This window comes from Vulpes vulpes, chromosome 12 (genome assembly GCF_048418805.1).
Source record: "Vulpes vulpes isolate BD-2025 chromosome 12, VulVul3, whole genome shotgun sequence".
Taxonomy (NCBI): Eukaryota; Metazoa; Chordata; class Mammalia; order Carnivora; family Canidae; genus Vulpes; species Vulpes vulpes.
The window spans coordinates 61,600,570-61,614,010 of NC_132791.1; the positions used below are offsets into that span (position 1 = coordinate 61,600,570).

The 13,441-nt window shown below is 48.9% G+C and overlaps 1 protein-coding gene across 2 annotated transcripts; it reads left to right on the forward strand.

Moving 5' to 3' along the window:
- The first annotated feature begins 629 nt into the window (after positions 1–629).
- PPIC (peptidylprolyl isomerase C) lies at positions 630–13,202 on the forward strand. Of its 2 annotated transcripts, none has more exons than XM_072728674.1 (5): positions 630–874; positions 6,594–6,707; positions 7,165–7,258; positions 9,801–9,985; positions 12,512–13,202. In XM_072728674.1, the coding sequence occupies exons 1-5, from the start codon at positions 758–760 to the stop codon at positions 12,638–12,640; spliced, it is 639 nt and encodes a 212-aa protein (XP_072584775.1). In that variant the 5' UTR covers positions 630–757; the 3' UTR covers positions 12,641–13,202. The 2 variants fall into 2 exon arrangements, with proteins under 2 accessions (XP_072584775.1, XP_025842231.1); XM_025986446.2 differs by lacking the exon at positions 630–874 and adding an exon at positions 2,679–6,482.
- The last annotated feature ends 239 nt before the right edge of the window (positions 13,203–13,441 follow it).

Sequence of the window (13,441 nt, forward strand, 5' to 3'; positions counted from 1 at the left end):
TTGCCGGGTCATTAAATAATCTTCCTAGACCCGATCCTTGTAAAACTGCATCTCCAACTGGAATCCTCTCCATGAAGGGACCTTCACCACACGGAGTCCTCCAGGCACCCCCATCCAGGCTCCCAAGGCTCTGAGAGGCTAGATGGAGCGTTAAAGGAACCCGGGTCCCCGTGCCCCGGCAGGCGCTGGTGCGGGACTCAGCAAGCCGCGGGGGACTCGGAGCGCCGAGTCCCGAGCGTTCGGCCAGGTTGCCCCGGCGCCCACGGGGGAGGCGCCCACGCGGGAGGCGCCCGGAGATGCCCCGCGCGCACCCCGCTCCGGGCGCGCCGAGGCTCCGCGTCTCCGCCGGCCCCGGCCCCGGCCCCGGCCCCGGCCCCGGCCCGGCCTCGGCAGCGGCGGTCGGCCCGGGCCGCGCCCTCCGCGGGCCGCTGGGCTGAGCTTGGGAGGAGCGCGCCCCGGTTCCGGGCCGCCGGACCGCCCCCATCGCCTCCCCTGCACCCTCTCCCCTCCCCTCCCCTCCCCTGCACCCTCTTCCCTCCCCTCCCCTCCCCTGCACCCTCTTCCCTCCCCTCCCCTCCCCTGCACCCTCTTCCCTCCCCTCCTACCCCTCCCCACCCCACCCCACCCCACGCCGGGAGCGCGCAGGCGCGGCGGCGCCGGAGTCCCGCGCACGGTCCGGGAGGCCGCGGTGGCAGCCGAGCCGCCCCCCCCTCGCCCGCCGCCGCCGCCGCCGCCGCCGCCGCCGCCGCCGCTCGCCATGGGCCCGGGCCGCCGGCTGCTGCTGCCTCTGGCGCTCTGCGTGGGGCTCGGCGCGCTCGCGCCTGCCGCGGGGGCCTCGGGCGTCAGCAGGCGAGGCCCCACCGTGACCGCCAAGGTGCCTGGTGGGCGGCCGGGGCCGGGGGCCTGGGCGCTGGGTCCTCGGCGCGGGGGCTGCTTCCCGGCCCAGGGGACGCCGCGGGGCGGGGCGGGGCGGGGGCGCTGCCCGGGGAGGCCGGGGGGAGCGGGCTGAGCCTTTGGAACTGCGTCTCGGGCCGGGGTCCGACGTGACAGCCCGGGGGGGGGGGGGGGGGAGCTCCCGGAGCCTGCGGGCTCTTACTCCAGGAAGGAGGCGGCCCGAGTACTTCCTTGGCGTGGCGAGGACTCGGAATAGAAGCAGGAAGGGGGGGGGGGGCGGAAGAGACTCGCTCGGAGCCGCGGGGGTGCAGGGGGCGCCGCTGCCGCCGGCCGCGGGGAGCCCGGGTCCCGCCTCTGTCCTGGGGCAGCCGGGGGGCTTCGGGAGCCCTCGGGAGCCCTGCGGCGGCTGGGGGGGCGGTGCGCTGGCAGCGGGGGGGGGGGGGGGGGGTGCGCCGGCAGCGGGAGGCGGGGTGCCTCGGATGCCCTGAGCCGGGGACGGACCCTGGGAAGGTGCTAGGCCCACCAGGCTTTCCATCTCCATAGGGAAGGCCAGGCCAGGCGGGTGGGACATCTGCCTTGGACTACGGTCTCTCCACCTTCGGTGGTTTTTCCTGCGTGTTACTCAGGTTAGAAGATAATGGGAGGGTGTGGAGAGAGACAGAGCCAGGGAGGAAGGAAGGGGGGGGGGGTGATTGGGTGCCCCTAATCACCACTTCTAGAAAACCCCCCTGGCAGCAGGGTCTTGGAATCTGGAAGGAGGAGCAGCTGCAAGTTGTTTTGATAATACGTCCTCCGAAGTTTGCCAGCGGGAATGATACTGTTGAACCAGAAGTAGAGTGCTTACATCTTCTTACCACAGACCTCACCTGACATGGGGGGGGGGGGGGGAGGCTTGTGGAGGGGAAGGTCCCCCCAACATGTGATGTAGCCAAAGAATGAACGGAAAGGCCATACCATGCTGCAGGTGTATGTGTGTGTCAGAGAGAAACGTAGGCCCATTGTTTGGAACACTGAGTCTACTCCCAGCCCCTTAATATTTTGGGCTTATCTGGTTTTGAGAAATGGCTTGTCCAAGGCCACGGAGCTGAATGGGTGGGGAGGGGGAGTCTTTCAGTCTGCAGATACAATTTGGGTCTTTCAATATACAATCATAAGCATAAAATTCATAAAATGATAAAACATAGTAGTCCCCTCCTGTCTGCAGGGGATAAGCTCCAAAATCCCCCTTGAATTCTGAAACCAGGATAGTACGGAACCCCTATACCACACTTTTCCCTATACGTACATACCTATCAGAAAGTTTAATAATTAGGCACAGTAGGAGATGAACAACCCTAACTGGTAATAAACTAGAACAATGATAACAATATAGTTATGAGAAGTTATGTGAATGTTGCCTATTTCCAAATACCTTATTGCGCTCATCTTTCTTCTTGCGAGGATGGGAAATGATAAAGCGCCTGATAAGATGAAGGGAGGTGACTGTGTAGGCAGATGTTAGGCTCCTACTCATTTCCTGACCACAGCTCGAAAGGAGAACCATCTACTTCTGGAATATGGGTGAGGTGAATAACTGAACCTTGGGAAAATGGAAACCGTGGGCGAGGGGGCGGAGACTACTGTAAACCCTTCTATAGACTGGGTGACAATTTAAAAACACCTGGAGGTAAGAAAAACCAATCTGGCAAACACTTGGAAGGGAAGGGAGCTGCAGGTGCAAAGGCCTCTGGCCAGGAATGCCAGGAGAGTTCAGAGGGTAGAGAGAGGGGACAGGCTCCGGCCCAGGGGAACGAGGGGAGCATCTTGAGATACGACTGGAAGGGTGATCAGCTGCAAAATTGTGGAGGGCCTTGAAGGCCACAGTTAGAAGTGGGTTTTGAGAAGGTTAATCTTGGAATTCCAGGTCTTAGTCTAAGGGCAGTTAGAGCGTTTAGGCTGCATGTTAGAGTCCAGATGGTGGTGGCCTGGATTTGAGTGGTAACTTTGGAAACAGGGAATGGGGTGGGGTGGGGAATGTGAAATAGTGTAATGAACAGGACTTGCTGATGTTTTAGATGGGGGTGGGGGAAACAAAGTAGAATTGCCAGATAAAACAGAAGATTCCCAGGTAGGTGTGAGTTTCAGATGAACATGAATAATTTCTAAGTGTGAATATATCCCCTGACATACCTGAGAACAGATATCACCAGGGAAGCTTTTAAACCTCCCAGGGCAGAGACCCACCCCAGATCAAGTCCATCACCATCTGTGTGGATCTGTGTGTAGCCCTGGCTGGGAACATCTAGAAGGGGGTGCCAAGAGGGGAAGAAGCTGGTGGTTGCAGGAGGGGAAGGGTGGAACATCTCTGCTCCTAGGCTAGGGTGCTGTCACTTAAGAAGTTTTCCTGCACTCTACTCTCAGTAATGTGTCTCTCTTCCTTTGCTACCAAATTTCTCAAGTTCTAAAAGCTCACTGTGTAGACAAGTCTTCTGCAGATTTGACCCTGTTGAAGGACTTTTTCAGTGGACTTACTAAAACAACTAAATCTACAGGAAAATAGAGATTTTAACAATTATTTCTCTTGAGTTTGGAAAAGTAGATAAACTGGCCATTGCCCTAATGTTTTCCCCATCGTCCTTTCTTTTTCCTCTCATTTCATTTAAAAATAGGACTCTGTACTAAGAGAGGTGTGCTGGGCGGTCCCCCATGGGGCTTCAGCGGAGCTCAGCGGCTCCCACCTCAGCTGCCTGCGGGGCCCAGCCCAGGAGACTCAGGTCCATCCATGCTCTGGCTCACTGGTCTCCAGATCCACCCGCTGGTGTTCGCAGCCCTGCGCTTGTCAGCACATGCCATAGGTCCTGTGCAAGGTCAGGCACCGTGACTGTGAGTGCTGTGAATCCACCTTTCCAGCTTCACTCAGGGCCCAACTTGCTGGCACTTTCTACAGCATGGAGTGGCCATGTGGCTACAGCCTGGTGCCCCTGGGCAGGTGATTAATGTGTGAAGTTCCATTTCATCCTCTGTAAGTGGAGACAGTGATAATATCTACCTAGGAATGTTTTTGCATATTAGATGTGATAAAGCAGGTAAAGTGCTTAGCCGTGATTTAAGAGGTCATTTGTTACTGTTGTTTATGTTACCTTGTTAATGCTCCCGTGAAACTGCAGCCCTGAAAGGAAGGGTCATCTGTTGAACAGATGAGGAACAGGAGCTTAGAGCTGAATTAACTCGCCCAAGGTCCCCTAGCCAGTTAGTGGTTGGGGGGTGGGGAACAGTTTGCTCACGTATTTGGTTGGTGTCTGCCCTAGCTGCTCTGGAAATGGAAGCAGGATTAAACTTATAGGGGTTAGGATCAGGCTGTGTGAGTACCTGTTTCCTCTTCTCTCTTCTCCCTACCTCCAGTGACACATAATTTTCAAATGACTTCCAAAGGCAGCCCTCAAGGGAAAAGAGAAATGACTCAGCTTGCTCCTGAAGTGAAGTGTGGAATCCCCTGACCACCTCTGCCAGGAAGCCCACCCACCCTGATCCCCACAGATAATCATCACCCCTGACCATGACATTTCATCTCTCCAAGGGTGTGTGCCCTGGTCCTCATGTAGCATCACTTCGCATTGAATCACTCACCATTTTTTGAGTACCTGCTTGAGCCCAAGCAGTGCCAGGCACTGGGGATCTCAGAACCCCCTTAGGGGGTTCCCTGCCTGGACTGAGAGAGCCATAGGCAGGGCAAATCACAGCCTAGTCAGCCGCAGCCTCGGACTGCAGTGTTGGCTTTCACTCTCCCTGGTGGGAATCCTTGGTGAATCACTGAATCACTGGAGGTGGTGGGGGTGGGGGTGGGTGGGAGGTGAGGGCTTATTCCCATTCTTGTCCCTGGAGGCCACTCCCCTCCCTACAGGCCTGCTCTGCATCACACCTCCCCCCCAGAAGCTTTTCCTCACCCTTAGCATCCCTCCAGGCCTGGGGATGCAGTGTTCTTGTGTACCTGTGGTCTGTGGAAGCTTTGATTTTATCATTTCCGATGGAGTCAGGAAAAGTCTGCTGCATTTTCTTGTTGTCAGTCATGAAGTGGAAGGACACTGCACTTTGGAAAAAAGCCATATTAGTATGTGCACTAGGCTGCATGTCAGCAAGGCAGATTTTTATTGAAGAGTTTTGCGGGGTAACAGGCTCCTTTTCTTCCTCTTCTCCTGCTACTCTCCCACGCTTTACATGCTCCTTGCTGTCTAAACACACACCGGCTTTATTTTCTCATCTGTATTTTCAAAGTCTGGCAGGCTTTTCTAGTGTCTTGCATGGTGTTCTTTTAAGATTCTGTCCTTGATTCTTCTCCTGGTGCTGCTTCTCTTTTGCCTGTTACTGAATTCACTCCTTGGCTTGGGAATCCCTTTGGAGAAACTGCTTCTCTGTGACACCAGCTCTGCGCCACCAGGCTCCTGGGGTGTTCCTGCTGCTTCCTGTCCCCGAGCCATGCTGTTGTTCTCCTCAAGCACCCTGCTCATCTCAAGGGCACAGTCTTCTATGCATTCTATAAAGTTCTGCCGTATAAATAATAATCCAATTTTGGTTGCTGTGGCCATGTAAAAATTCTAAAATGCCACATGGAACACTAAATATCACATCACCCCATGACAGACGTGCTGATGTATTGGCAGAAGCTCTTGTCTTGAACTAAAGCTTGACAGTCTTTACTTCATGATTTTTCTCAACTGTAAGACATCTTTTTTCTTTGACAACCCTTCTTATATTTTTTAAAGTCATCTCTTGAATGTCTTTTTCCCCCCCTTTCAAACAGTAAATTGGTTCCTATAATCTAAACTCGCTAAAGAATGCCCTTCGACTCCGTAGCCTTTTCAAGCATTCTACTCATCCTAACATGGTGATTGGTGAAGCAAGACGTAGATAAATTTCGTTTTGGATGAAACAGTTTTTTAAAAAAATAGTTCAAGCAAACTTGTGAGGTTCATCTGCACAAAAAGTGACCCCCACTCACTTCTGGGCACGTGTCTTCTTTCATCTATTCTAAAATGTGCCCAGGGAGAATAACACGGTATCCCTGTGTGACTTTGGGGAGCATGAGGGCTGAGTGGGGCATCTGAGGTTGCAGGGTAAATGGCTTTGTCAGGGGTCTGCACCAGGCTGGGGACCTGGTGCCTTCCAGGGCTCCGAAGTGAGGGGCAGGCCTTTCGGAAGACTCACTGTGCCTCTTGACGTCTTGAGTTCCCTTGACAGCAGAGGTCTACGGAGAGTGCCCTGGGAACTGGACACTGTTCTAAGTCCTCCCCCCCCAAAAAAAGAAATCTGGATGGTGAAAGTACTTCTTGCCTCAGCAGTGGTTCTCTGCCGCCAGGATCCAGAGCATCACCTTTCAGAGGAGCACAAAGCTGGCAACCAGGAGGTAGCCGCAGTGCCCTGGGGGCCGTGCCGGGGGTCCTGGAGTTTGCAGAGGCCTCACTGGCTGATTCCGGCGGCATGCCGGGTCAAACTTCAAACCCGGTGCCTGGCCCAGAGGTGGTGCCCATTATATGTTTGTGGAACGAGCATTTTTACAGGTGGAAAGCACCCACATGATGGATTTTGAGCTCCTTTATAAGCTGCTGGGGCGGGTACGCAGGGCCTTCGCCCCTAAATGCATTCTCAGATTTTACCTTTCGCTTTCCCTGTGGTGGTGGCGCTCCCTGCCGTAACCCTCTGCTCTGCCATTCACCCACTCGCAGGTCTTCTTCGATGTGAGGATCGGAGACAAAGATGTTGGCAGAATTGTGATTGGCCTCTTTGGAAAGGTTGTGCCTAAGACCGTGGAAAATTTTGTCGCTCTGGCAACAGGGGAGGTATGTCTCAGTTTTCGATCCCTTAGCACAAAAGGGAGTCTTCCTTTGTGTAAGCCCCATGGAAAGATGTCTTCTGGGAAAATAAGTGTTGATTTAGCAGGTCCGATGAGCCCGAGACATCTTACAATATTTTATTTTCCTACAAAATTTCACTCTTTGGTCGCTCAGTGTCCTTGGGGTTCTAGAAATTGAGAGGTACCAACAGCATGTGAAAATACAGATTGCTCTCATTTCACTTCCATTCATATGGAAGTACTGCTCTACTTCCATGGTTGACTTCTTTCTTTATTTGGGGTCCATCAGTGATGCATTTCTACCAGTAAATCCTTGCAGAGGATTTACTAATTCTGTAGCTAGTCTGTCATTTTCTCATTTGTCACGTCCAGATTAATACTGGGGTTTATCTTGCAGTATGGGTTCTCTCTACTCATATATTCAATTGCCATAATCTGTTTAGAAAGGATACAGCTATAAGGGAAGCAGATTTCATCGTGTCATCAAAGATTTCATGATTCAAGGAGGAGACATCACCAGTGGAGACGGCACCGGCGGTAACAATGCCTTTTCTTTTTCTTTTTTTTATTTATTTATGATAGTCACAGAGAGAGAGAGAGAGAGAGAGAGAGAGAGAGAGGCGCAAAGACATAGGCAGAGGGAGAAGCAGGCACCATGCACCGGGAGCCCGATGTGGGTTTCGATCCTGGGTCTCCAGGATCGCGCCCTGGGCCAAAGGCAGGCGCCAAACCGCTGTGCCACCCAGGGATCCCAACAATGCCTTTTCTATTTCTCCTTTCCTGCTCACCAAACCAAAACCCAAGATCAAGTCCCTGAATTGAATTCCCAGATGTAAGAAACAAATTCCTCGGGACCCCCAAACAAATTCTTCAGAAGGACAGGGTTCAGGAAGGGGGGCTCATCACCCAAAATCTAGTCACAGGGACAAATGCTCGTGGCCTTCCAACTTGAAACCATATTGCTTTGGCTCATTACCTTTCCACAGTGGAGATACATTCCTGCAGGAGACTGTTCAGCAGTTATTAAACTGCTAGACTCCGGGTAGGCAGCAGAAGAGAAAGATGCCCGTCCCCAGAAGGAAAGGGAGGATGTGGAAGTGTGCGCACACCAGGGAGGCAGCCAGCTCGGGCCGTGGATGTGGCGGCAGAGGGCTGGGGGCAGCATTCCCCGCGGGCGAGACTTGAGTTGAGGTGGCAGACTTGCAGGTGAATTTACCCCTTTTGTTCCAAATTCTTCCATTTTTTTGGTCAGCTTTCATAATAATAATAATAATAATAATAATAATAATAATAATAATAAATCATGAGTTGTCAAAATGATATATTTTTATAAGCAAAGCTAGAGTTCTGTGAAGCACAAATAATTACATTTATGGAACATCAAAAAACTCCTGAGCTTATTGTTCCTCATTGGGGGCACGCACCCACCTCTCTGGACTGTTTTCCCTCGGAACTCTAGTGACTTCCTTTCCTGAACACACATAATGTCTCTCACTACACTAGAATTTCAGTTTACTTCAGGTTTAAGATTTTTAATTCAGCAAATACTCATTCTCATGCATTTAACTTGTTAATGTTTTAAAGAAACTCGGCCCGTTTTCAGGCATTACTGCTAATTTTATGTTTATTGCCATGACTTATTTATAACGAAATGGCTACCATTAAACACTTAGATCTGCCAGGGCCTTCAGGAGAATTATTTTTAGTTCTTGCAAAAATGCTGCAGGGGATGGGGATGGAGAATGGAGCAGAGAAACATGTTTAGGTTACTTGGGTCAGTGGGGTTGGGGAGGATGCCCAGGAAAGCAGTCCTCCCTCCCCCACTGCCGTAGAGCTGGGTCTCAGGTGGAAAAGCCTGCAGCTTGAGTAGCAGTGCCCTTGAGACTGGAATCCCACTCTGCCGCCCTGGTGCCCAACAGGAACAGTGACTGAGCTTTACTGTGTCCTCTCTTCTGGCTTTTCTCTCTTTGCCTTTCCTGCCGTGTGTGTGTGTGTGCATGTGTGTGTGTGTGCGCGCACATATATTCAATTGTGTGCACACATGTCTTGAGTTAAAATTCTCTGAGTTTTGGAGGTAGGACCTTTTGGATCACTTAAATCCAGACTAGACCTCTCTGTTAGCAGAGTGTTCCTTCTAGGTCACCTCATCTGTCGCCTACCAATCAGCTCTAAATTGATACCCACTTCTGGTCTGTCCAACTGAGTGAGGATTGCCAGGTTGGCACCATGACACATATTCAGGGTGTTAGAGGGAGTAGATACCTCTCACGGTCTGTGCTCTGGTTTTATGGGGAAAATGTGATCTGCTCTGCTTGATGCTGTGCTGGAACTCCAGTCCATGCCCATGATCGGCTCTTCTGCTCAAGGTCGGATCGCTCGGGTGCTCCAGTTGCCATCCCCCTCTCTACCTGATGAGCCTGGAAGTTGTCGTGCTGAATGAGGTCCAGGCTGACCTCCCTTGCTTGAATGCTGGCTCAGGAAAGAGCTGCAGTTTTAGTGTCAGAAAGACACGTGCCTTTGGCGTTCTGCTGTGTAGTCTCCAAGCTCTGTCACTGCTATTTCCTCATTTGAAATGCAATTGAGAATACCTGTTCTGTAGGGTAATGAGGATTAGCTAATGGTCTTCACTGAGTGCTGATGGCACCAGGGTTGGGTGCTCAGGGAGGAGTGACCTGAAACTCAGGACAGACATGGAGCCAGTAAGATGGCTCATCCACCTTTCCACGTGGCTTTTTGATGTCATCCTGTCCTTTGCTTCCTTCTTATTTCGCAGTGAAATCATTGACTTCTTGGTCGGGGTTGGAGTCTTGTTTTGAGGCCAGAGGACAGGCCATCTTTAAGGCTTTTGTGTGTTTATCCAAGTCTCTGGTGCCCTGCTTCCCAAAGGAGTGAATTTTACCACTTCCTCTCTTTCTCCTTATGCTTGACCATTTTGTCCCCATCCCCAGCTCCTAGAGGGTTCTGTTAACCAATTCTATTAAAACCTATTAAAACCTTAGGGCTCCCTTAGAAGAATTTACTTTCATATAACATCTGGTGATAACTCCTCTTTTTTTGTTTTCCATTGTGTCTCACCCAGGTATAAGCATTTATGGTGAGACGTTTCCAGATGAAAACTTCAAACTGAAGCATTATGGCATTGGTTGGGTCAGCATGGCCAACGCTGGGCCTGACACCAACGGCTCTCAGTTCTTTATCACCTTGACCAAGCCCACCTGGTTGGATGGCAAACATGTGGTATTTGGAAAAGTCCTTGATGGAATGGTAATGTGATATGTTCATTATTTCTCATTTAAAGCTTTATATAAAGTGAGAGTCCTTTTAGTGATTTATCTTTCTCTTAAAATGTGTGGTTTAGAGATCCATCATTATAGGCCAACTGGGCTCTTCAGAAGTGAATTGTGTATGGTATTTTAAATCTGAGGAGCACTGAGGCAGAAGATGGAGACCTGACACCAAAAAACTGAGCGTGTCATTTATATCTCATTACTGGATATAAATAAAAACTCTTTTTTAATGTAACCATATAAAACCTGGGCCCCATATGTGCTTATCGTACATTATTATTCCACGTTGTAAAGGAAGGAAATCCTGTCATGTGCTACAACATGGATGAACCTTGACTATGTTGCGTAAAATGAGCTAGTCCCAAAAGACTGTACGATTCCACTTATAAAAGGTATCCAGATACATCCAGATGCATGTAAAATGAAATAGAATGGTGGTTGCCGGGGCCTGGTGGGGAGGAAGAAATGGGGAGTTGGTGTTCAGTGGGTACAGAGTTGCAGTTTTGCAAGATAAAAAAAGTTCTGCAGATGAGTTGCACAATAATGGGAATATACTTAAGACTACGGCACTGTACATTCAGGAACAGATAAGGTGGTACATTTTATGTTATGGGTTTCTTACCATGATTAAAAATAAAATATTTAAAAAAAAAACCCTTGAGCACCACATGGTTCAGTACAGAAACAAGTCACCTTCAAAGATGCAGTCAGTAGAGCAACCAAAATTACCAGAGGGAGTTCAGATTCCTGCAGGTATGTCTCAAGACTATCACAGGGGTCCAATTCATAATCCAAAGAAACACTCCCGCGCTCCTCGAGTCTCTGAAGGACCGATGCTCTCGGAAGGAGCTAAACGTGAGGGTGTGTGTGTTCCACAAGGCTGTGATTTTGACCAGTGGGCCTAACCGGATTTTAAGAAGTTTGTAAACAGGTTCAAACATTCATGCATTGAGCATTTTTGAATACATCGTGCTAACTTGTAAGAGAAATGAAGAGTGCGAGTGATGTGTTTTCTTCTTCTGGTCATGGCTTTTTTTCTTGCTCTCTAGATCTTCTGTCTTAGTGCCCTGACTCTACCAATTTCCTCCCACCCACTGGGGTGTGTCCTAGGGGACCTGCTGTCTGGTCTCAGAGGAACAGTCCTTAACATTTTATGAGTCATAGACTTCTTTGAGAAATTAATGAAAACTATAGACTTTCTCTCCAGGAGGAAAAAAAAAAAGGTCTGTGTGTGTGTGTGTTTTAAAGCATTTCAGGGCTCCTGGGTGGCTCAGTGGTTGAGTGTCTGCCTTTGGCTCAGGTAGTCATCTCCAGGATCAAGTCCCTCACCAGGCTCCCCTCAGGGAGCCTGCTTCTCCCTCTGCCTGTGTCTCTGCCTCTTTCTGTGTGTCTCTCATGAATAAATAAATAAATCTAAAAAAAAAATTCAAAGTGTTTCAAGGAATTTCCAGAATCTCCTGAATTCCAACTCAGAGATCATCTGGGTTGCTTTGTAAGTGCTACAGTTTTCTTGAGCTCACCTCAGACTTCTAGAGTCAGAACCTCCAGAGGTAGGCCCACAAATCAGCATTTTTTAAAACTGTGGGAAAATATACATAGAAATTTCCATCTTAACTATAAAAAAGCATTTTTTAAAATGTTCCACAGGTAATCAAATGGGTCGCCACTGCGTTAGGCCAAGGATTGACTTGAAGGCAATGAGATGCTTAGTAGCTATTTTTGTCTCAACCCCGTTTGGAAACCCATCTGAAGTCAACATTCCTAGTCCTGGACCAGTCCTCCCTCCTTCAGTGTGAAGCACAAGGGGTACATGGGCTTGTGCAGCCTTCCAGGGAGAGAAAGGGCCTTCCTACCACTGTGGGGTTAGAGTCTCTAATTCCACCTCTAGGTTAATGGCTTGGGTCAACTTTATTTATTTATTGGAATGTATTTATCTATTCATGAGAGACACAGAGAGGCAGAGTATAAAGAGTCTGATGTGGGACTCGATCCCAGAATCCTGGGATCACAACCTGAGCTGAAGACAGATGCTCAGCCACTGAGCTACCCAGGCACCCAGCTTGGGTCAGCTTTAAAATGGGCAAGCCCAGAACAAGCTCTACTTCAAAATCTGCGTTCTGACCCAGGTCCTTAGAGTTGAAACTGACTCATAGTCCATGTTAACTCTTACATTGGGATATAAAGTGGGTAAGAATACATTTTATTAGAGCTGTGTGTTTATGAAAATATCAAGTTATTTTTAAAATATGCTAATTAAAAGAAGTAAGGAAATATACAAATATGTTCTTTCAGTAGCAAGGTAGTGGATAATCTTATTCTGTAATATATAAATTTCCTGAATATTTTAAGTTTTCCATAGTTGGTTTGCATGACTTTGGTATCATGCCAAAAACAAACAAACTTGGTTTCCCACTTGGGCTTTCAGACTGGCCATTGATTTCACCTTGTGATCGCCATAGTTGCTGGTGAGAAGTGAACCAGGGGTCTGTTCTTCTCTCACCAGACTGTGGTCCACTCCATAGAACTTCAGGCAACCGATGGGCACGACCGTCCGCTCACTGACTGCTCCATCGTCAACAGTGGCAAGATAGACGTGAAGACTCCTTTTGTGGTTGAGGTCGCTGACTGGTGATAAAACAGGCAGAAAACAAGGAAGACACTCTGGCAGGGATTTGTGTGTGTGTGTGTGTGTGTGTGTGCGCACATGCATGTGTGTGCGTGCACACAAGCTTGCACCCATGTGTGTCTTTTGATTCTCCAAAGTTACTGTTTTGCTTTGTTTTTTCACTTCTGTGTCTCACCCTAGATCACAGGAAAGTTCAAAACATCAACCACTCAGTGTTTAGTTTACATAAATTGTGGTAAATCACTTGTTTAAGGACTTGGCACTTACAAGACCTATCCTCTTCCTCCAATGGTGCTATTTTCAAATTAGAAAACTTTGTATCTTCTGTTTCCTTTTGAACACAATCATTCATTATTTTGCTGAATTAATTTTGATCCCCACAGTGAATGACACTGAAGATTTGTCTGAAGAAGATGCGATGTGAAGTTTGTTTTTTTGTATTCAAACAGAAATTCTTTGCAGTTAAAGAGAGATTTGATGAGTATAATCTGATAAATGTCATAGGGACTTTTACCTGATAAAAGGTGCTCTTGTGTCCTCTATATTAAATGCTTTTTATATAGGTCAACTGTTTTGCAAGTCTTTTTTTTAAGTGCTTTTAAAAATTCATGTACAAAAATATGCAGACTCTAATGTTAACAATGAATAGGCTAGAGAGCGTTCTGTAAATCAAAATGCTAACACAACTGGATAATTAGGAACAGGAATGAACAGAAATAATGCCTAACCACATCCCAAATACCTGAGTGGAGTAATTCACTAATTCTTACTCACTGTAACATTTTTACAAAGTTTCCTTGAGTCGAG

Excerpts from the sequence above, each read along its gene's own strand:
- PPIC (XM_072728674.1), top strand. The coding sequence starts at position 758 with ATGGGCCCGGGCCGCCGGCTGCTGCTGCCTCTGGCGCTCTGCGTGGGG. Across the intron at positions 875-6,593 it reads GCCCCACCGTGACCGCCAAG|GTCTTCTTCGATGTGAGGAT; the intron begins GTGCCTGGTGGG and ends ACCCACTCGCAG. Across the intron at positions 9,986-12,511 it reads GAAAAGTCCTTGATGGAATG|ACTGTGGTCCACTCCATAGA; the intron begins GTAATGTGATAT and ends TTCTCTCACCAG.